Below are 23,811 nucleotides of genomic sequence, written 5' to 3' on the forward strand. Positions count from 1 at the left end.
TGAAATAAAACATGTTTTGATCTTTTTTGGACTGAAAAAAAATAAAAGATTAGTCATTCATTTTCAAATATTTTGATCCTATTGCATTTTATCCCATATTTTCTAATAAACAATCAATATAATTTATAATTTATAATTTATTTTACATTAATAACACAATATTATTAGTTATTTATATTTAGTTAAATTAATTTATATTGGTATTATTGATAAAACAATGAAATACTTTCAATTTAAGCTAACAGTTATTTTATTTTCTTTCTTTTTTTCTCTCCTTTTGCAAATAAATTTAAATTTTCCATATTATAAAAATTTGCATCAATTTATTGACCATATCTAAGATAAATAAGAGCCTAGAATGTGAATCAACTAGATAGAATATTATAAGGTATTCGCTTTCAAAAATGTAAATTTCATTTCCAAATTAATGTCAAGAAAACAATTCCAGGTGTTCAACGTGAGTCAACAGTAAAAAAAAAAAAAATTTCTCCAAGAAAAAGGATTTTTTGATAATAATTTTAAATATATTGAAAGCATAAAAATTAAAATTTACGAAATAAGCTGAACTCGCAATTTTTTATATCAATCCAGCAAAGCAGAAACTCTTACATAATAGGTATTAACATAAGGTTAGCGTAAACGAATATTTGCATAGATGAACATTATGAGAAATCACGAAAACATCTTTACCCGATCCCTAAGACTCTGATCTTAATTCTAACACTAATAGGTTTATTCGTTAGTGTCAGTCGCTTAACAGGCCCGGCTCTAGCAGGGTAAAATCTCAGCCCAAAACCAGGAGAGGGTCAAGTTCTTGTGGAGCAGATTATGTCCTGAATTCCAATTGCCATGCCCATGCTGTACTTGGCATCCGCGCCTGGGATACTCAAGGCACACCATGAGGGTTCAGATGATAATTTCAAGAATCATCATACCCCCTCCAGCAATTTTTATGTGCCTCGACCGTCGACCAACAATTTGCCTATGTGCAAAGAACTGATAATATGCGCCATTCAGGCGTCCCTTATTCCAATTATCATCTTAAACCAATCACTCGTAACAGGAGTCACGAGGCCAACTTCTAGCTCCCATGCATATCGTACAAAGATACAAGCAATGCTTGTCATGCAGTTAAAACATTTTCAAAAATCAACAATAAGAAAAACGAAGAAACATGTTCAAAAAATCCTACCTTGCATTCAAGAAAAACATATGATGCTGGCAAAACCTATGCCATCTGCACCATTTTAACGGCAGAGTTATCAGAGGCCATGCGACATCAATTTGTCTTTGGAAATCAGATCGCCCTGGTTCCCATCTACCGCTATGGCATTGCAATGTTTCATTCAGACATTCATAGCTACTACATGGCATGAATAAGAGCACATTTTACCCGTCTAAATATGGTATAGAAGGGTATGGTCCTAAACAGCATATGTTTCTTTACAAAATAATCCTAAAGCTTTAATCAATTTGATCCTTTATATATTTAAGCAGATGCATTCAACCAAAAAGCCTAAATACACAAAGCATCAAACAGGAAAAATCCATCCATGCTTAATGCAGAAAAACACAAATGGATTCCAACAAAACATAGACATAAACCAAATGGTAAAGCACCAAAAAAAGGCATTATGGATTCAAACAAAATGTTGTAAGGTTACCAATGTAGAAGTCTGACGTCCAAACATAAGGCATAAACCAGATACTTCTAAAATATTTTAACTCCAGTTCTGTTTCAACTAAAAGATTTACCCACCTAACTGGGAAAGTAAATAAAAAGGGAAGTGAAAGGCCAAGGGTTCGTCTTTTGTTCCAGCCATTCCTCTCCCACCTAATCTCATCCATAAACTCAAAAACCGCGAATAGAGGAAAAACAATTAACAAAATAAAGGTCTCAAGGGTATTAAAAACAGAGGGCAAAATCACTGGGAGACGCCAAGCCACTTTGAGAAGTTGTCAAATTCAGTGTAATCGCTGTCGGAGATCATTGTCTGGTACCAAGCCTTGCCTGCAGCCCTGATGGCTGCGACCTCCTCCTGAGAAGTTAAATATAAAAGAAAACATCAAATTAAAATCCATTGCAATTTTACATCATGTAAGGCAATAAATATTTCTGTAACACACAAGAAAAAAACACTAATGAGCATAAATATGAAAACTAAGTTGTGAAGATACACCACTTCATATCATTTAGAATTAAAGCATTCAACATATATAATCAAATTCTAATTGGTAAGATAACTTAGGTGGTGTTTGTTTTTTTGGCTTTTTGCTGAAAGCAATTTGTTTTCAGAATTTAGGTTGTTTGTTTTTCTACATTTTCATGACTTATTATAAACTTTTTACTAAATAGAAAAAGCCAAAATATGTAGTTTTTTTTAAATAGAAAAAATAACATATTGGTTTTTATACTTTTTAATACTTAACAGAAATAAAATACTATAAAAACAAACAACCTAATATTTAATACTATTAAGCATTAAAGTTCTATTTAGAATTAAGTAAAAAAACAAACACCACCTAAGTCAAGAATAACTGCAAGATATGTTAGATTAGTCATATAAACAAATTCAAAAAGATTCTCAAATTAAAAACATAAACCTAAGACCTAAAATACCACAAAACCAGGGGCCTAGAATATTTTAATTTTTCCATCTAGGGATAAACATAGTGAAGTTCAAGTGCAACCATACATATTGAGATCATTATTTGAACAGATTTTCAGATCCTGCCATTTGCATTAAGATGCATATCTAGACTTGAAATTATCATCAGGGGTACTCCACATGCATATAATTCTACAAAATTATCCACATAGATACAAGGTACAGATTTGATAATGAATAAGCAGAGAAGAGTTAGCTACACCATATTGTTAGAATTATGTTAATAGGATTCACCTGAAATAGCTAAAAACTTCATACGAAAACATCAAATGTCCATGAAATTTCATGATTGGAAACATGGAATTGTTGTGCACAGTTATGGTTGCCGAGAGGAGAAAATAAAGGAAGTACGAGCCCATATACTAGTATATTGTTTCAGTTCCGAAAAGCTAATAACTAAATCAATCTCGATTAATAACTACACAGCTAAAGAAATTGTAAAATTCGACATTTATTTTCATTAGTCCACAGAACCCAAATAGGGGATACAGATATTTACCTTCGGAATTTGTTTCCTCTTCTTGTCAAGTTTCTCCTGCTTAGCCTTGACCCGTTGTGCCTCAGCTAGAAGCGCCATCCTTCTTGCAGTCTTTGCATACGGATTCAACTTCAGCATAGTATTCAAGTTCTTGAGCGGGTTCTTCTTCATCGGTGCCCTCTTCACCTCCTTTTTGATCGGCCTCACCACCGACTGAACCTCGTCGGAGTTGATAATCCTAGCCAAATCAGCATTAACCATTTTTGAACGGGGCAACAAGTACCCATTCTTCTTCTCCGAAGTTTTTTCGAAGGATCCGTAGATTGAATCCAATTTCTCGAATGCTGATTTGGTCCAAATCACGAACCTTCCAAGATGGCCACCGGGAGCGAGTTTCAAAAGATTAAGTCTGTCTACATTAGCGACCTCAACCCCCGGAATGTTCCGGAAAGCCTTGACGAGCTTTGCACCCTCGGTGCCATAGACGATCAAGGGGCCCTTCCTAGAAATGTATCGGCGGTTCCTCATCTTACCCTTTCCGGGACGAATAGCGTGGCTGTCTTTTGCTTTCTCCGCATCAGGATAAGCACCGACCTGCTTCAGAATATCAATCGCCGCCGATGTTTTCTCAACGCTCTCGGCTGAATCACCGATCACCAGGGGAAGCTCAGGGACCGATTCGATCCGGTGGCCACGAGCCATGACTAGAGAAGGGATAGCCGAAGCGGCGATCGCGGAGACCACGGCATAGCGCTTCTGGTTGACGTTAATCTTGCGGTGCCAGCGGCGCCAGATCTTGGTGGGGGCGAACATTCGACCGCCACGGCACATGTTTCCGAAGGCACCCTGGCCGGCACGGTGAGTACCACCACCTGGAACACGAGGGATACGGGAAACAGCGCGGCCAGTACCCCAGGACTCAGCGGAGGTCTGGTGACCGGCGCGACGACTAACGGCGTAGGGCTGGCGGCTGTTTTTGGAGATGTTGGAGTGGACAAAGGTGACGATGTCAGGACGGATGGAGGCTTTCATAACATCGGGGAGAGGGACGGCGTTTCCGCCGTGGGTGGCCATATCAGACTTTAGGACTTGAACTGTGACGAGAGGACGGGCGGCGGCGGCCATTGCTTGCGCCTGGTGAAGGTGTGTGAGGGTGAGAGACAAGTGACAGCGTTTTGGTGTGTGATACTGAAACTAGGGTTTCGGTGCACTTATACAGGAGGAGGAAATGCAAGAATAAAATTACGAATCTGACCTCTCTAGACTGTTTGGATGCGGGATTGGTTAGCCTTGGTAGGATTAAGGGTTTAGCCAAAAAATGGTTAGGGTTTTTAAACTCTGCAAAGATACCAAAATGCCCTTGCTTTGCGATTAATTTTTCCTTTCTTTGTTTTGGCTATTCACGAAAATTTTGATAAATCAATGGATAGAGTCAATGAAAATTGAATATTTTTACTTTGAGAACACAAATTTTAAGGCTTAGATATTCGCGGTAATCGGTGCCAAACAGCAAGAACACTTCAATGATCATTGTGATGGTTCAGACAGCCAGTTCTTAAATCCTTGGTTTTTTTTTTTTCCTTTAATTAGAAAATTGCGAAATAAATTAGTCTGTCATAAGAACCTACCAATTTTTTTTGACATTCTAAAAGCATTCAAAATACAAGAGTCATTTACCATTTTAACAAATGCATCCTAAGATTGTGTTGGTAACAGGAAATAATTTTGGTTCAAAAAACGTGCAATCTTCGAAATCAAATTCCTTCTATTTTCTTACACTTTGTACCTGACCCCAAAAACTGACTTGTTGACTAGCCACTGGCTGAGACCCAGAACACTCACTCTGAGTCAGGTTCTTAGGACCGTGTCCCGTAATCACCCCACCATTAATAAGTCATCCAAACTGGCTCCCAAATCATCCAGCAGAAATTGGATTTAGATAATGTCATCTTACACACTGATCAGAACACAAGAAAGCATGATGCATAAAGCAAAATGTATAAGCTTAGGAACAACCCCTTTTATTCCCTAATGCTGAAGAGTGCAGGCATGACATACACAAGGCTGTTAATATCCGAATTGGAAGTGTTGCTCATATGGATGATTTCAAGCTCAGGTACATCTATGAGATCTGAGCTCCTGGTTTGCCTACCATCTAAGTAGCAAATTTCAGGAAGTGAAAAAAAAGGATTATGAATCACAGAGATAAATAGGTCCCTCCTTAATACAGCTCATTTAAAAAAAGAAAATAAAAAAAGGGATTACGAATCACAGAGATAAACAAGTCCCTCCTTAATACAGCTCATTCCAAGCAGTATTGATTCCCACCAGGTATGAAAGTTTATGTACAATGACAAGAAACTATTGTACAAGCAGGTTTCTGGATCTGGATCATTTTGCTTGCCTGAAAGAAATTGAACAGCTTGTCAGAAAATTAAGCTCATGTTACATGTTTCAATGCAGAGAATGAAGGCTTGACAGGGATGTTTAGTTCAGGGAAAAAAAAAAAAAAAAACCATCAAACACATCACTCACATTTTATCATAAGTTCCCTTATGTTTGATTCTTAGAAAATTTGAGAAAAAAAAGTGAAAAAAAAAATGATTTAAAGTTACATACATTATCTGTACATATTTCTTCAAATTCATTTCACTAATTTTTCCATGTCCATAGAAAGATTAAACAATTTTAAAATATTCAAGTTTCTAACTAATTTTAATCATTTTTCATTTTCTTTTGAATTTTTCACAATAAACTTTTTCTATAACATTTATTTTTTTTCCTTCCCTGATACTTTCCTGGAACTTTTTTTTTGATAGACAACAAAATCATGTATTAAGAAGTGCCTAAAAGGAGGTGTGCACCCTATGTATACAATAGTATACACAGAAACAACCAAAGGCAAACCACAAACAAAGATGATTTACACTAAGGCAATGCTACCCACAATAAATAGCATCTAGGAAATTCAACATGGGGCATTCTCCAACTCCAAAGAATCCCTAAACACAGCATTCAAGATATTTTACAACCAGAACCAGCATGCTTTATCCAACTTTTGGTCTCAGTTTCATAGATCATATAGCTTTAAAAAATACTCAACAATTCAACAAACAGAAACTCTTTCTACAGCCATTTCAGATGATAAATGCAGATCTTGTTTTTATTAGTTGAGAGTTGACTATGTGCCTTCCAGAACAGATTGTTGATCCAAGTCAAGGGGCTGAATCTCAAAGACTTTGGTAAATTGTTTTCAACTTCATTTTGTTTGACTCTTTCCCCAGGAACATTTTTTGTATGTCAGGACTCATCCATTAAGCAGGCTTACTTTCAAAAACTCCATATCCATACACAACTGATAAACGTATCAATTCATTTAAAAAAAAAAAAACCAAGCCTAACTTTTTGCATTTCTGGATAAAGCAGGCAAAACCGACCACTCAAGCAAGGCTTGCAATCTCTCTGAGTTGATCACTGCAATCTAACCAAAAAACCCAGTTTTAACCATCCTCTCTCCATACCTGTTATAGAGTTTTTTTTTTTTTTGATAGGTAAAAGCAATTGTATTAAAAGTGCCTAAAACACGCCTAAAGAATACACAATGTATACAAGGCCCAAAAAAGGGGGAGGGATTCACAAAAAACACTTACAGCCCAACCAATCAATAAAGTCAAATAAAAACAATGTGCTAGACCCCTTTTATAGGTTGGTCATAAAAGTGGCCTGGGCTTCAGTTCTTCCACTTTTACCATTAATGCTGCTGACAATTAAGTCACTGCTGAAATTTAAGAGGCCAACAATTCAATTTGTCCAAGTTCTTCCAACAGAAAATTCCTATCAAGTGGAATTAATCTAACTTCTTCCAATAGAAATGTCCTACCAAATGGAATGCACATCCAACATAAACTTCCAACGGTGTTTTGCTCTATCTAATGCCAAATATTCTACAAAAAAAAAAAAGAGGAAAAAGAAAGGTCATCATGGTTTCTCTTTTCATGTCCACAGAGCATATGCAACTAGACCCATATCATTCCTTACAACTGCAATTATTTTCATTGTGCATGAAAATCTACAACAATCAACTTTCCCTCATCCTGTCACAGTCAAGGCCCCATTATCTTTTCAGAAAATTTTCAAGATTGAGAGTTAAGAATGGTGGGAGCATTCCTTTAGCCAATTCAGATCATGATGGTTTGAAGAGATTATAAGGACAGATTAGTTTGGAGATTTATTAAGGATGGGAAGTTCTCCATAAATCCTTTTATGAATCTTTAGAATTAGTTTTTGGAGGCACTAACTCTTAGTAGTTTATTAAGCCTTTTCCTTGATCATTACAATATACGCCCTATTTTTGAAATTATTAATTAAACTTTTCCACAGCAGCCACTAACTCTTAGTGGTTTATTAAGCCCTATGGATTTGTTGAGTTGATGTTCCTTGCTTTTTTGTATCCCTTACAAAATAGTTCTTAATATTTTTATATTTCTTTTGTTCTCTTAATATTCATATCACTAACCTAAGAGAATTGCATGCAATTCCTGGTATAAAAGTTTTCTAGCTCCTTGTCAATGTATTTGTCTTGCAATTTACCTAAATACCAGTAAACAGACTGAGCCTTCTTATGAAGAATCATGGATTTGTAGCATTATATTTCCATTCCTAATACTTTATAAAGGTATATCCTCCAAAAGCTCACCAACCTGAAAGAGATTAGGGTGCTAAACTTTATTAGCATAAGAAAAAGGGGGAACAGTAGGGGCAAAGGTAGTGATAATCCTATTTTTTCCAAAACAGAAACAACTTACTGAACTGATGATAGGAACTTTAGTCTAGAAACAAGTAACTCAGAATTTATTGCACGAGTTATTATACTCAAAATGAAACAAAAAGTAAGATTCTAAATAACCACACTAAAATACAAATAACGTGAACAAACAAAACATGCATAATTCTCAGAATTACTATTACAATGAAATAAAAGAGAACCCATTTGCAAAAATTTCAGTTTGTTCAAAAAGGAAAATAAGTTTTGACATTCAAGAATATTACCTTAACATCAATGAGTCAAGCATCCTAGTTAAATGTCAATCTTCGTCTTCAGAGCTTCCCATTTCACTACTATAATCACTACTATCATCATCTTGATCGAGGTTAATATCCAGCTGAACATGTGGAACATGTATTGGCTCAGGAGCCTTTTGCAATCCATGAGCAGCAAGGGGTCGTGGAAGTTGCTCCTCAGCTCTAGAAGGAATTGGAATAGACTCCAGTGGGGGCAATGGCACCGGGTCCCCAGGTTTCCATCCAGGTGGAGGCACAATTGGTAAGCTTGGCAATTCCACCGGCATCCCAGGTTTCCAACCTGATGGAACTGTGATGTTTGGAGGAAGCAAACCCTGAATTGAAGGTAGATTGGCAAGTGGGTTGGAATCTGCAGGTTGTGCAGGTGGGGGTTCAATGAATGTTTCAATTGTCTTCTCCTTGATTCCTACTGCTTTAGGTAAACCGACATCAAGGTCAGAAAAGTTGTATAGCTGGGAAGCACGCATTTGCTCCTCCTGTGGGGCAGGAGGAAGCGCACCGCGAAGAGGAGCCTGACCAGCACCAAATTCTGGTGGTGCAAAGGTTGTGTAGCTTATCCGGTGGGCATATGACAAAATATCTGATAAATTTAGCTGAGATGCAACAGTAGTGGTACATGAAGAAGAATCCTCAGAATCATCAGCTGTGTTTGATCGTTTGGGGCGACGATAATCAGAGTAGTCATCAACAAGTATATCAAGAACCGCCTCAGCTTCCTTTAGTTTATTGGCAAAGGCAAGAATGGCAGAATCCTTGGACCGGATTTCACGTGTGATCTTTTGCTTTGCATCTTGTAGATCAAGAATTTCTTGAAGTTCTGCAACTGCTTCAAAGAGTTGAGTTTGAAGGGACGTGAAAAGGGAAAGGATTTCTTTGGTGGAGGAAGGAGAGTGTTCAAGTGGAGTTGGGGTTGGGGGTATGGATTGAGAAGAAAGAAAGGTAGGGAGGGTGCCTCTAAAGGAGGTGAGCCAAAGAGATCGGTTAGGTGAGACCTCAAAGAGTCTAGATGCAAGGGAAGCCATCTGGAGGAGGAGAGATTGGGCTCTAGAGAGAGGTGGAAGGAGAGAAAGGAGGGTTGAGGAGGTTGTGGTAGTTGACAGATTTGACTGTTGGTGTGGTTGCTGCGATTGTGGGATTTGAGAGGAGAGTTTTGGAGCAGTAGAGTTTTGAAGAGAGGGTGAATTTGGATTTGGAAGGCCTAACCGAGCAGGCGACTGAACAATTTGGTGTTGGACATTTTGTAGCATTTTGGACTTTTCCTTCCTTCTTCTTCAAAGAATCCTACAATATGGTATTGAAGAGAATAGAAAGAGATGGTGTTAAACGTTCACTTGGCAACCTAAATATATTACAGACAATAATCAGAATATGTCACAAGCACTCATGATATGTTGCATTACCTAAAGAATAGGGATGACCAAATCAATACCAATAAAATCAAGAACACCAAAATATTCTATAGAAAGGCATAACCCAGAATCCAAAGAGAAAAATGGTTCTTTCACTCATAGAACAAAAGAAAAGAATCATCAAATAGAGGGAAAGAAAATTCAAAACTAAATGGCCTAACAAGGATGAAAATCAAATGAGCATAATCACCATATAACTTGATAATTAGTAAAGTAAAGTCAATATCATGCAAGAGAGATAGGCTCTCTTTTTTCATAGTAAAAGGAGACAAATATTTACAGTTGATCACTATAATAGAAGGTTAGATATAAATAGAAACTATAATGGTGATCAACGAACATAAGAAATCATTGGCAGCAATATTTTGAGAAAAAGCCCTGCTAACGATGGATAAGTAAACATAATATAGAAAAATTCACCAGGTAGTAGTGATTATGGAGCCACGGAAATCCTTGCAAGTTTAGTTCGGAAACAGCAAATGTTTTACATAACAACAAAAGGAGCCAAAGTATATTATTTGCTCCTGTGTCAAAAGCGCATTAAGCACTAAAAAGAAGTTTATATCCATCCCCGAAGACCCAAATAAACTGAATTAAAATCATATTTAAAATAATAAAAAATTCCCAGAATTTTTGGGCATCGTGACATTTCAGAATCATTGCAATTGCTCACGAAGGCAAAAGAATTGAGTTCATCTTAGCTTTGAAACAAAGAAAGATACTTAAAAAATGAGAACTGCTCAATGGCATTATGAATGGACTCCCCCCTACATGCAATTTGAATATAAAACATCATGGCGTGCCCTTGGATCTGCTGTAGCTCAACATCCCAGCCATTTGAAGAAAATCAGATATGAAATTTGAGAGAGCGAAAGAGAGAGGACGTACAGGAAACAACCGTGCCGGGACTTAGGACAAACAGCGCCTCAAACCGTTCGTTTTCGACGAGTCGAGACAGGAGAGACACTGAAATTCTCGTCCTTCCGGAGATTCACTTTTCGAATAGGAGAAACCACGAGGCTTCAACTCACCAAAAAGACCCTAAACGCCGAGAATTTTAGGGATTTTAACCAAGGGACCGAAGAGCGGAGGGACAGATGACTTTTAATTTATAAAACCGTTTGATTAGGATTTAGGAGTGGAGAGCCTGATCGCAAAGCCCAAGACTCGGTATGAATGGGCCTTTCCCCTAAGGCCCAATTTGTACACTTTGCTTGGGTTGGGCTCTTGGCATTCTTGCTTTCTGAAATAAGGTATCCACTTCATGGTCTTCTTCGATTTCTGTCAGCCTTTATCACTGAGCCTTTTAATGTGAGATGTCTTCTTTCAACAATATTGTTTTCACAATTTTTTGAATCAACAACATACAAAACATGAAAAGGGGAAAAATGGTAAAAAATTTAAGATTTCAAACATTTAAAAGGAACATTAAACTAAGAAACGATGAAATTAGATTGCATCTCAATATACAATTGAAAACTTTAAGAATGAAATTGTTTAAAAAGATGTAATTAGAGAGTGGTTGAATGGGCCTTTTAAAATTATGAAAAAAAAAATATTTAGGAAAGGGTTTATTCTTTTACTAATTTTGATACAAAGGACAACTAAATGATTATGAAGAAATATTTGTGCTTGGCAGACAAAATAATCCAAAAAACTTCCACTTATTAATTTTTACTTTTATTTTTTTTAACATATATGATTTATTCCTTTTAGTTAAATAATCCTGAAGTAAAAACTCTGCAAGGCTTGACTTCAGTTATTTAAAAAAAAGTATCGGCGATTTGCATCGAGGATGCTGAGTACCTTCACAGGAAGTAAGGATCATAGTATGATCCAGTTGTTTGCCACCACCTTCTCCCTGACTCAAGTTTATCGTTGTTATTGCTATTGTCATCTTCCTCATCCCATCGCTACCATCATAATTTTTGTGAAAACACAGTGCTAATTTTGTTGTATAGCTTCTTATTTTCAGAATATATGCCTTACATACGTTGGACTGTAATCTCGACATTTCTACACCCCATCATGAGCTCGCCTCTCGTCTCTCATCCCTCTCACAGGACTCCCTACCCTCTCAAGGTTAATGGAGCTTGGAACTTTATTACATATACTGAACATAGATTTTTTTTTCCCCTTTTCGTAGTTACATCGGCTTGGGCAAAATGCACCATGCAAAATTGAAGAGCATATGGTATAGGAGCAATCATTACAAATAGCAAAACACATTCAATTGGAGCATCTGAACATTTTGATCCGTAAAGGCCTCCAAGCAGGGAGGAAACTTCCCTTCTATTTGGTAGTCCTTCGGGGCCATTGTTGCCATTCTAAGACTTCTAGACTACAAGGCACGCTGAGCAGGAAAGCATCGTGCATCTCAAAATTGATGCTGGTGGAGAAAATATATAGATATTCCAGTTCAATGTCACCAAATAACCATGGAGGAGTTTGTTAAAGGAAAAGAAGCAAAGAGAAACGCAGAGAAGAGGAAAAAGGAGGGGCGAAGGGCACAAGAAACAGGCAGATGTTGCTCACCAGTTCAGCAAGATAAATCAGTGCTTTGCACCTTCCCAGGACTTCCAGCAGCAACCCCAACGGATTTGCTATTGGCATCATATGATGACAGGACCTCTCTCTGTAACAATCAACCAAGTTGTCTACCACTCAATGCATTGATCATTCAAACTTTCACATAAGTTCTGATATGGAAAAGAATTATCTGATGCTTGCATAAGAAATGCCTCTTCAGCATGCGTAACTAGTAATGCTTGCAGATATAGAGTACAAATGCAAATTTTCTTTCATGAACTAAGATAATCATCAAATGTGAACAATTGCAGCTTAGACAAATTCACATGAAATGAAGGGTATAACACTCACAATTGGCTCAAAATCAGGGCTAGACAAGTTGATAGTGAGGTTTCTCATCAACAATAATACCTACAAAAGTTCCACAAAGAGTCATCAGCATTCTTCTGGCAAGAAATATCCTTCATAGTAAGAGAATCATTAATCAAATTCATATGATTCAAGTGGGTAACACATACCACTTCACTAGCCAAACCCATGAAAAATACAAAAACTATACACCACCAAAAAGGTCAAGAGTTCATGAAATATCAAATGAATGTCAGGCTGATCAACTAATGAGGAACAAGCAAAGGTCAAGAGTTCATGAAAACGTCAAATGATTATCAGGCCTAACAAATAATGAGGAACACACATCTCAAAGTTTTACACTAAAACTACTTCATTGTGAACAAAAGAAGAATGCCATAGCTAACTACAGTTTTAAATCTTACAATGATGTCGACACTACAGTTAAATCTTCCATAGCAAATTTACAGAGTCCCAGTGTGGCTGATCATCCTCTCGGATCAGCTACTGATCATCGTGTAGGTAAGCTATTGTCTCACCAACTAGCTAATCAGACACAAACCCCTCCTCAGGTGGATTCCTCCTTTTGCTCCTCAGCCTATGGAGTATTAGCAGCCATTTCCAGCTGTTGTCCCCCTCCCAGGGGCAGGTTCTTACGCGTTACTCACCCGTCTGCCACTGGAAACACCAGTTATGTCATAACCAACTAAGAATATAAGCAATCAAATCATTACAAACAACAGGCCCAACCTCAGCAACCATGGTCCACTTTGACATCACAATGTTGCCAAAGCTATGATTAACTTGAACTAGTTCTCAAAGGGCCAAGTTCCATACAGCTTACTCACAAGCAAGTTCCATATAAACCAAGTCCAATCTAAATCAGCAGCTTCAAACAAGGCTGCTGAATAGGAAGCTGGTATAGCTTTGGAGATGAAGATTGATCCTCTAAGTCTCTCTACAGCTGAAGAAAGAGTGTGTTTTGCTCTAATAGAATATATTCGATTGGAAGAGAAGCGCACGTTGACTCATGCACTCATAAACTTATATTCACTCCTAAACTCCTGAAATCAGGAACTGGTTTGAAGGTGTCACTCATGAGCTATCTTATTAAAGGAATTCCAGTCTCCTAAACTGCTGGGAACAGGTGAGAAAATAGAAGTGTGCCTTTTAATTAAACTGCCGGGGCAGGCTTTTCATGAAGGTTATAATTCTTTCTGGATGAGTTATCAACAAGCATACAACTATCTTAAGTTGTTTCCACAGTAAAGATCAGTACTTCTTGGTGCAGAAAATTTCCTTGCTCTGTTCATACTTCACAATGTTTGACTTCTTATATAAGCAATCTTTACATTTTAAATGTTTTTTCAGAATCAAGCTCTTAATTATTTGATAAACTAAAGTCACTTTCTCTTCAGGCCAAATTCAGTTTAATTGGTGAACTTTCACTTTCCAGGAACTTGCTGTATGCATGAAAAGCATACAGTTGCTATTTATTATATATGTGCACTGGACTCTCAATTTTGAAAGCTCCATATATTTTCAGCTTATTTTCAGGGCTTTATCATTGAACCATCTGCTAGAATCAACCAAGCCTATGTCATAAAACTTGTCATAACAGATTTGAGTCAGAGCCACTAACCCCAACCCAAACCATAGGTTACTTGGTCTGTCAATTGAGTATGATCATATTTACATCCAATGCAAAAATTTTAAGGTCAGCAGTTTGATAGTGTCATTTGTGTGTGACCTTGTTGCATAGAACAAAAATAACCAGCCCTAGCCCATCTCAATATCAACTTCATAACAAGCCCAAAAGCTGGTCAAAACTCAACTCAACTTGGTTTCTTTACAGCCTTAAGCAGAGGATATTGAGCTCCTCCACAACATAATACAATGCAGTGCATGTTAAACAGAAAAGGGCAAACTGATTTATTTGGAATATTTTTCTAGTGGAAAAATTATATAGCCACTGGTTTTTTTTCTTTTTTTTTCTTTTTTGTCCCTATTGGGACTTGACCCTGGAACTTGAACCTGGAACCTCCTGTAAACCCACCCCAACCCTTTACCACTTGAACCAGGCCTCAAGGGCTATATAGCCTCTGGTTTATATGCTTGACTCATTTGATTCATAGTTAGTAGTTGTCAACAGCCAACACAGAAAGTTGAGTTTTCGTATGTAATTAATGTAGCATCACTCTGGAAGCTTGCCGTATAGATAGTCTAATGAGTAACTAATTAAGGAAGTTACTCTTCACTTGATTATAAAGTGAAACTTTCCAGAGTAATTTTAGCAATGTCCTAACATGCTTTTCCTTTTTCCTTTTCTGGGTCTCTTTGTGCTCCTTTTACTTGGTTTATTGGTTTAGACTAGTTGTTGCATCTACTAACCTAATGATGATTAAGAGCCTGAAATTGCCTATATCTCCAATTGCTTGGCAGAACACTTTAGCCTCACCCTTTTTTTGTAGGAAGTAGGAACATTTGTGCTGTTTATGGTCCAAGCCCCACAAAAAACCATCCAGATACAACAATTAAACTTCATCCTACTCTTGAAAACCTCTTCTAACTTATCATAATCATGCTTAAGCTATTTCAAATAAAGCCTAACTCTGCCATAACTATAGTTTTGTATTTCGAACATGTTTCACTATCCTAACTGTCTTCACTATTGACTCAGTGATGCACCAGTCAAAGAAATGTAACTCTATGCCTATAACAGTTTAAACTAGGGAGCAAATTAAAATACATTTGTTAAGCATCAAAGAACCTGGGCTAGGTTCATGAATGTGGACATAACATTCGCCAGTCCATTAATGTTTAACTTTCTATTTATTTGCTTTTTTAACCTCAAACATTTTTTCTATGTTTTCATATTATTAGATTCTTCTTACACGACCACTCAGTAAAAAATAGTATATTCAACATAGACTTAAACTACAAGAAATTGGTCATGCACAAATTATGTTTTGGAGACTTAGCTCAATCACAATTGCACCATGTGCTGATCATATGCATACCTTATTTTTTAGAAGCATGGCTTAATTATTGTTTAACCACGTTTCTTATCTACCATGATACATTCTTATATTTCAAGAAAACCCTAATTTTATTTTGTGAAACATATTTTCTAATAATTCTTAAATCTTTGCAGATTTACCATCACCCAGAATCTTGAAAGTAGCATGTTGACTGCCAAATATTAATTTAAATATAAGCTAATACATATGATTAGCTCAATAATCTCTCAGCATAGCCCAATGATGATGCTACTCATACAAGAAACCTCGAAAACTAAAGATTATGTTAGCCCAAGGATTCCCCTAATCACATTTTGATGATAACAAACCATGGTTAGTTTACTAATGGCTTTAAATCAAGAAGAGAATCACATTTTATGCGAGAAATTCAAGATAATCAGCAAAGGATCAAATGGATGCAAGTTTAAGTGTGCATGAAGACCTTAAGCCTAGGATCTATTTGTAAGATGAATACATGGGTGCACCTAGGTTTCTCATATTAAATCATGCATCTTTCAATACTTGGTTTATGCATTAAAGTTGATTTTTTTATTAAAACCCGAGTATTCTTTCACAAACCTTAGGCAAAATATTTTAAACTTGACCTATTATAACACCTAAAGACTTTACCTAAATGTTAGAAAAAAAAATGATTTGAAAAAAATAGGTTTTCGGGGATTTATTGACCTACCGGTCAAGAGGAGAGCCAACCAACTAAATCGGTTCCCTTTCCTGGTAAAAAACTGGTCAAGGTTTCCTTCTCCTGATCAAAGAGACCCCTTTCCCGGTCGAAGGTCACCCTCTTCCCAATCAAGGTCCGGTCAAGCCCCAATAGTCACCTGTTGTGCATTTAATGTCCAATGGCTAGTCAACCAGTCAAACTGGAACTCGACTGAACAAGGCTAGTTTCTACCACTTTTGGTGTCCAAGGCTAGAAACCTATAAACTAATAACTTCACTTCATTTATTACATAGAGAACACCTACAATCATCTTCCCAACTACTTATTTCTTAATAAAAGCTCTTTTTTTAATACTTAGTGCATTGTTCTTCACTTGCAAACCACCTTAGTGCACCCTTATCATTCATCTTACCCTTTCTTTGTAAGGTGAGAGTGTTTTTCATTGATTATTGAAGTGAGGTTGTGAGTATTTAAAGCTTCAAGTTGAGATATACTTGAAGGGATATTGTAGCACCCATTGGAGCCAGAATCCAATTGTAGAGCATTGGAAGCTTAGTTGAAACTTCACAGATAGTTTAAAGCTTCACTCAGTTAGAGCTTGAAGAGAATGGACGTAGGTAAAAAGTGTCAAAATACTATAAAAACTTTGTATTTGCTTTCTCTATCTCTATTTTTTTATTTATTGTTCTTTAATTTGTTTAAATTTAGTGTATTTGGAAAAAAAAATTAAAACTCAATTCACCCCTCCTCTTGGGTGATTTTCTTAATTGATTAGCCTTAAATTCACCGATTATATCTTTAAAACTCAAACATTCAAGCCTAACCTTCAAAGGACAAAGGTCTCATGACTTCATCAAGAAGAAACATTGGTACCCTGAGGAAAAGAGGCTTAGCTTGTAGAAGGATATCTATAAAGTCCACATTTCTTCAAAAACTAAGAACAAAGAATAGGTTGGAAATAAATTATCAACATCCAAAAACACCTAAAAGTAAAAGCAGTGATTGAAATATCAGAATAAATCGGTGAAATTTCGCTCATATTTTGGTTATTGGCGAGTTTCAACAGGATATTTGCTATTGATTATCAGATGAGAGATATTTCGCCCATTTATCGAAAATATCATCGATATTTCAGCTTTTATTGGTTTTTTGCCGATTTATTGGGAAATTTCCCGATTTTTTGGCTAGTCAACACACGCAAGAGATGGTCAACCCACGCTAACGCTTAAAATTGTTAAAGCCGCAGATAAAGGATTCGAACCCAGTCCAAAAAACTTGGGTTCAAGGCTGGTTACAACTAGAATGACTTCACCTACGTTAATATATATGCATAAACTTCAATATATTAAAGTCTACTATATTTTAATAAATAAATTAATTCTAATCATTATATTTTAAACTTTATTTAATTGATTATTAAAAGTATAAAAAACATCATTATAATTTTCTTAACAAATATTTTTTATATTATTTATAATTAAATATAAAAAAATATAAATGTTAAAAATCATCATTTATTTTAAATTATTGAATACATTTGGATTAAATAAATTATGATTTTAATATTAAATTTATCATCATTTATTTCATTAATCTTATTTCAAAAAAATTAGTATCATTTCACTTTTAAATTTTTATTTATTTATCCTTTTAATTTATTTAATTTTAAATGTGTTTATTTAAAATATTAAAAATATAAATTTATTCAAAAATTACTAAAATATAAAAAATTAATAATGAAGTTCCGATATTTTATAAATTAAAATTAATTTGATAAGATAAATTGTTAATATAATTTTTAATTATTTTAATAAATTAATATCAACAGCAAAAAGTTGTCACCACAAATAATAAAATTTTAGAAAGTAAATCTTAAATAAAATGTTTTATATAAATCTTAAAAAGACTTTAATTTTATATTTAAAATGTAATAAAATATGTTTTAATAAAAGTAGTTTTTGATTTTTAAAATAAATGAATATAAATATATCAAAGGAATTTAAGATAATTTTTTCTATAAAAAAATTTGATAAATATTATTTTTAATAATACTTATGTCAATTACATTTACAAAATAATTTTAATATGTGTATTCTTTCTTATTTTATCATTTTTTAAAAGTTTTCTAAACATTTTCATAAATTTTGAACTATTTCTATTCGATCAATTTTTTTATCAAAATATCCACTGATATTTTCAATATATCCATAAAATTCAAATACTGATATTCGTGTTTATCGATATTTCAAACCTTGAGTAAAAGAAAGACAAAAACACTGTAAGAAGCATGAAAACAACAATGATCACCATATTGATTTGGAGTATAAAACACAAGATAGTCTCTAAACAGATGTAACTTTTCTTCCACACCCACCCAACCCCCAACAAGCATAGAGAGACAGAGAAAAGGAAAGAAACAGTTATTCACCTAATTATTGGAGCTTGGCCTTGTGTCTTAACCATTTCTGATATTTGAGGCTGTATTTGAAGTTATTGAAATTGGATATTCACCAAGGTGTAAAACAACTAAAAGCAGTAAGTTGCTAGAGCAGAGCTAGTTGGGTATTTATAATCTTCCAGATTAATTCAATAGAACGAGTAAAACACACAATGATTCTGCATAAAGAATTTGGCAAGGCATGCCCATCATTTTATCCAGTTTGCTAGGATAGCAAATTGAAAATGTAAGATAGAAATTGAGAATAATTTCATTTAACTCACAGTTTCAAAATTAATGGGATCCATCTCCTTGAGCTTCTCTATTTGACCCTCAGAGTCTGGATCAAAGACACTGCCAATAAAGGTGTACACTTCAGAAAAATCTGGTATACCTGTGACACAAAATGTAGATAATTTTAGTTTAAAAGGTTAAGCTAATACGAAAAATAATACATTAATATTCAAAGTTATGAATCTTAAGAAGTGAGAACATGAAAATAAGAGAGGAAGAATTGACAACATGTGAGAAATATAATGGCTTTAATAACATTGGTCTCACGTATTTAGAGGCTCGATTAGTTGATGGCTAAGCTGAATAGAGCACACTGCAGTACAACATGGCAAGTAATATGGAAGTAAACTTACATCAAATAACCATCAAATGAGCATGATATTTGACAAAGACAACATCATGAGAAACTACACTATAAGCCACTTCAGAACCGAATGAGGTTATGGCAATTTACAACCCAAGGTGTCAAAACAGAAACCCATCATCCATGTTAATGATGACAGGCTCCCATTTTGATATCTCTTGGATGCTCCCTTCTTCGATTAAACAGTTCTTGGGATGGCATGGGAGTTTTATGGGGAAGAATGTAGGAGAGCATGGAGCACAGTTCCTTTGTGCCTGTTTTGGATAATTTGGAGGGACAAAATAGAAGGAGCAGTCAGAGCTACCACTGAAAATTTTCCTTTTGTGCTCGTATGCCACTATAATGAATCATATAACTCAGAGGTTAAAACTCAATAGTGAAGTGCCTCATTTCAAGAAAAAAGAACTTATGGTTAAAAACTTACCATGAAGTGCAGAACCTTGTTTTCTTTGCTTCTGTAACTCAGAGCTTGGCAGTGTTCTGCTTGACCTTCCAATGCCACAAACATCACTGTTACTAATCTTTGCCACCCCCTTTGATCCAATATCATCTGAATCAGTAACATTGCATACAATTATAAGTGCTGAAAGTTCCCTTTCAATAACTAACACAAAATCTACATAATTATCTAACAAAAAACACATAAGAACAAGTGCATGCCTTCAACCATGTGAAGACTGTATTCATCTTGGGGTGGAGCGATTCCACTTGTTGCAGTGTTTATAAGCATGGAAGTCTCATCCCATGGAGAATATACAGGCACAAGGGAATGCAATGAAGAAGGATATGCCACAGACGCTTGCAATGGCACTAAAACTGTTAATTGTTACAAGAAATTGCATGTCAGAATGGCAACAGTTAAATTGAATCCAGCATCAGAAATATATTTTTATTTTCACTAAGAGGGACAAACCATTTGTTGGTGCCTTTTGTGGGTAAGGATGAATAGCTTTGCGCTTTGGGCGAGGCGGTGGCACATGTGCTACTGTCCCATTCTTTTGGACCTTTAAAAAGTATTTCTGGGCATGACTCCTAATCTGCAATGCAAATACTCAGTATAGAAAAACTAAATAAATGAAACCACCATGAACAATAGAGCCAAACTTTACTTAATAACAAATTACAGCACACAGAGCACGAAAGTGCTAGCATTATTTTGCTTTTTATTTTTTCCAAATGCCTTTAGGGTTGTAAGTTCATTAACTTTTGCAGTTATGTACAGTTTGTAGTAGAGGGCAATCATATAAATGCACTAATGCAAACCTTTTTTGGTGAGGCATAATGCCATGAGAGGCAGTTCTGCAGTAAAGAAAATTTTAAACTATTTCAATCAGCATGTCATATTGTGCTAAACATGTGTATTGATGCATGAAGTTGAACAATCAAAGTTTAAGATCAATTCGAGTTTTTTTTTTTTTTTTTTGATAGGTGAGATCAGTTTGACAAATATAAACAATGTTGTCACCATAAACATGCTGAAGTATGATTACTGGTCTAAAATTTACAAGGATGCTGACAAGATCCATTGGAGAAAGACAAATTGTAGTAAATATTTTGTGTTAAACCCCAGAATGCATCTATTTTCCATGAGCTTGTCCTAGACCCCAGTGGTATTTTGTTGTTTTAAATCCTACAATGTATACTGATTGGCTAATATACAGCTACATGTAAAAGTTCATTCAAGTCAAAGTTGACTGAAAACTCCAAGCAAGCTAAAATATAAAGAGATAAGAACCTGAATCACTGTCTTTGAACCAACAAAATCTTCAATTTTTTTCCAGTCACGGTCAAATCTGAAAAATCCATATAAGAGGCAGATTAGAGTAAAAAACAAGAAAAATCATGAGAAGTCCCATGTCTTTTTTCAGAAAGTACAGACGGCAAACAAGGCTGATCCAGAGATCATATTCAAATGAGCAAAAAGAACTAACAAAAGGAACATTACTTTGCCAAATACAAAAAGAGAGGCTGTGTATAAGGGTATTGGAGAAGTGGTAGCCAGTACATTGCAACTTTTTAATGGTAATTCAATAAAAGAGCCCTAGTAAACCAAAAGCAAATGTGAAGTCATAACAGCCTATCTAAATCATATTGTATCAAACCCAACTATAGCTGATCCAGTTATAGCGAGGTTAATGCTGTTTCTGAGGGACAGTGTAGATACCTAACTTTGCTAGCTCAGCTGATTGAGGGATTGCAGTCAACAAGTGCCCTCATGGGCCCCAGCTGGTGCAGGCGTTATCATGCCGGAGCTGGACACTTCCCATTTTAAGTATTTTGTTTCATAACCCCTGTGGCTTCAATTAAGGGTAATGCCACTGAATCTTTGGGTATCAGGTTAGCAGAGATAATCCACCTCATTTCCCAAACCATGGTATCTTTCCCCTCTCCTCCATAAGCATACTGTCAAAGCACACCTACTTTATTTTATAAATCATTTTTTTTTCTTGGGAGAAGTGCTCAAAATCAGCGATGACACTTCATGATATGTTTGTAATATATCTATTATCAATAATAAACCTCAATTTTGCGAACTTGGCTGTTCATCACAACTTGTGGATCTAGGAGTTCTTCTAAAACGTATCATGATATGTTATCAGCTCTTGTTTTCTAATGCTTGTTAGTTTTTCATTACCTGTAACTAAACTATCTAAAGCATAAGCAGCAAAACAGAGCAAGAAAGATAAAATAAATAAGAAAAAAGTAAACAAAGAAACAAACATATGCAAATGAATGAGAATCAATTGCAGAAATTGCCCAACCAAAAAGCCAACTCGCGGAAATTCATCAGGTTTTAAAAGTGTGAAGAGACAGCCTGGTGTATTAAGTTCTTTGGTTGACAATGAGAAAAGAAAAACTAAAAAGATCCAAAGAATTATAAATCATCTATTTTGCGGCATTTTCTCGAGAACCAATCGGATAAAGGAGAATGAATAGGGATGAAGAAAGTACAGTTGAAGAGCTTCGAGAAATTTGTCGTGCTCTTCCTCGGTCCAGCTCTCTCTGGACTTGGTGATGGTGTAGGGTTTCCTGACCTTCTTGCCTGAGCCATCACCAGAAGTTAACGAGGCCATGGGTTTAGGGTTGGGAGAGCTGGAGTTCATGTCGTTGTCAAGAGCGCATTGGTAGAGAAACTTTTACAGAAAGAAAGGGTGCTCAGAACGGGCGGGCTCTCTCTCATGTAGTTACAGTTGGTGGGAATGTGGGATGAGCAATCTAAGGCCGCTCAATTAATCGTCGACTTGGAAGACCTCACCTGCGCCGATTTAATCGTTTTTTATTTTTATTTTTACTTTTATTTTGTTTGGTTTCCACTGGAACTCTTTCCACATGCGTGGGAATAATTTTTTTTTTTTTATAACGCTTTATAAAAAATCTATCCCACTTTATTAAATTTTTTATTTCAAAAATATCCATTAATTTACTTTTAAATTTTAAAATCACCCCTTAACAATTTATTTATTACAATCTATTAATATTTAACGTTATAAAATTTATTATATTACCAATTTATTAATATCTTTTAATGTTATAAATTTCATTATCTTTAAATCATCTCATTAATTAATATTAATTAATGTTACATCTTTCTTGTTGGGGCATTTCAGACATTTTATCTGTGGGTCTTTGATTTACTTTCAAATTTATTATTATTATTATTATTATTATTATTGTAATTCTAATTGGGGCATTTCAGACATTTTATCTGTGGGTCTTTGATTTACTTCCAAATTTATTATTATTATTATTATTATTATTATTATTATTATTATTATTATTATTATTATTATTATTATTGTGATTCTAATTCTTTGGCAAAAGTTTGACGGCAGAGTGAGTGGAGGAGGGCGCTCCACTTTTGCAGTCGTAGGAGTTGAATAGCTCGCGAGTCATGAGCCGAGGATTTAGGCCGCAAGTGTAGTCGTAGAATCTAAAAGGAGGCGGGTCCCGCCAGAGACTTTAGATTGGTTACCACCGGGTTTCTCTGCTCCACTAGTTTAAGCAGCAAATCCGTATCCGTTTAAATTGCCGAATTGTCACATCCTTGACCCTCTTCTTAAAGACTTATCCGCTTGGTTTTATTCAAATTTCTTTATTGAAACTTTTTGAGAGTTTGGCACAAAAATAGTATATTTTGTCATTTTGAATAACAAAAAAAAAAAATATATATATATATATATATATATATATATTTAAATTCGCATTTTTTTATTATGTAATGGTTTATGCGTGTATGGTCCTTTTAATTCAAATCACATATGCACGTTTTAATTTTTCTTAAAAATCATAATTATTTATCAAGGATGTTTGTTTATTTAATCCATAATTTCATGAAACACAATAAAAACGTGTATTGGAGTGTTTGTGATTGTGATATGAGAAAATTTTTAATTTTATATATGTATAAATTTTTCTTAATTTTATAAACACGTTTTAAAATCGAGTTAGATCAAAATCAACAATATCTATCATATATTTATAAATTTGAAATTTATCAA

At 35.2% G+C, this 23,811-nt stretch overlaps 3 protein-coding genes across 5 annotated transcripts; all 3 read right to left on the bottom strand.

Moving 5' to 3' along the window:
• Nucleotides 1–1,611: 1,611 nt before the first annotated feature.
• On the bottom strand, nucleotides 1,612–4,337 carry LOC117920513 (60S ribosomal protein L4). The gene is made up of 2 exons (XM_034838097.1): nucleotides 3,169–4,337; nucleotides 1,612–2,039 (listed from the first exon to the last, which is right to left on the bottom strand). The coding sequence occupies exons 1-2, from the start codon at nucleotides 4,270–4,272 to the stop codon at nucleotides 1,926–1,928; spliced, it is 1,218 nt and encodes a 405-aa protein (XP_034693988.1). The 5' UTR covers nucleotides 4,273–4,337; the 3' UTR covers nucleotides 1,612–1,925.
• Nucleotides 4,338–5,051: 714 nt separating this feature from the next.
• LOC117920512 (mediator of RNA polymerase II transcription subunit 4) lies at nucleotides 5,052–10,962 on the bottom strand. The gene is made up of 3 exons (XM_034838096.1): nucleotides 10,527–10,962; nucleotides 8,197–9,510; nucleotides 5,052–5,551 (listed from the first exon to the last, which is right to left on the bottom strand). Exon 2 carries the CDS (start codon nucleotides 9,474–9,476, stop codon nucleotides 8,232–8,234), a length of 1,245 nt encoding a protein of 414 aa, XP_034693987.1. The 5' UTR covers nucleotides 9,477–9,510; nucleotides 10,527–10,962; the 3' UTR covers nucleotides 5,052–5,551; nucleotides 8,197–8,231.
• Nucleotides 10,963–11,569: 607 nt separating this feature from the next.
• LOC117920515 (protein REVEILLE 8-like) lies at nucleotides 11,570–22,510 on the bottom strand. Of its 3 annotated transcripts, none has more exons than XM_034838098.1 (10): nucleotides 22,265–22,508; nucleotides 21,048–21,105; nucleotides 20,576–20,611; nucleotides 20,226–20,349; nucleotides 19,973–20,128; nucleotides 19,737–19,862; nucleotides 18,939–19,048; nucleotides 12,519–12,578; nucleotides 12,174–12,273; nucleotides 11,570–12,027 (listed from the first exon to the last, which is right to left on the bottom strand). In XM_034838098.1, the coding sequence occupies exons 1-9, from the start codon at nucleotides 22,414–22,416 to the stop codon at nucleotides 12,178–12,180; spliced, it is 918 nt and encodes a 305-aa protein (XP_034693989.1). In that variant the 5' UTR covers nucleotides 22,417–22,508; the 3' UTR covers nucleotides 11,570–12,027; nucleotides 12,174–12,177. The 3 variants fall into 3 exon arrangements, 2 of the variants coding, with proteins under 2 accessions (XP_034693989.1, XP_034693990.1); XR_004652258.1 differs by lacking the exon at nucleotides 11,570–12,027 and adding an exon at nucleotides 12,941–13,193 and having other exon boundaries at nucleotides 12,254–12,273; nucleotides 22,265–22,510; XM_034838099.1 differs by lacking the exon at nucleotides 20,576–20,611 and having other exon boundaries at nucleotides 22,265–22,507.
• Between the last annotated feature and the right edge of the window lie 1,301 nt (nucleotides 22,511–23,811).

The sequence above is a fragment of the Vitis riparia genome, chromosome 8 (genome assembly GCF_004353265.1).
Source record: "Vitis riparia cultivar Riparia Gloire de Montpellier isolate 1030 chromosome 8, EGFV_Vit.rip_1.0, whole genome shotgun sequence".
Lineage (NCBI taxonomy): Eukaryota > Viridiplantae > Streptophyta > Magnoliopsida > Vitales > Vitaceae > Vitis > Vitis riparia.

Excerpts from the sequence above, each read along its gene's own strand:
- LOC117920512 (XM_034838096.1), bottom strand. The coding sequence starts at position 9,476 with ATGCTACAAAATGTCCAACACCAAATTGTTCAGTCGCCTGCTCGGTTA.
- LOC117920513 (XM_034838097.1), bottom strand. The coding sequence starts at position 4,272 with ATGGCCGCCGCCGCCCGTCCTCTCGTCACAGTTCAAGTCCTAAAGTCT. Across the intron at positions 2,040-3,168 it reads AGAGGAAACAAATTCCGAAG|GAGGAGGTCGCAGCCATCAG; the intron begins GTAAATATCTGT and ends TTAACTTCTCAG.
- LOC117920515 (XM_034838098.1), bottom strand. The coding sequence starts at position 22,416 with ATGAACTCCAGCTCTCCCAACCCTAAACCCATGGCCTCGTTAACTTCT. Across the intron at positions 20,129-20,225 it reads ACAAAAGGCACCAACAAATG|TTTTAGTGCCATTGCAAGCG; the intron begins GTTTGTCCCTCT and ends AACAATTAACAG. Across the intron at positions 19,049-19,736 it reads ACAAGGTTCTGCACTTCATG|GTATACCAGATTTTTCTGAA; the intron begins GTAAGTTTTTAA and ends TTTGTGTCACAG.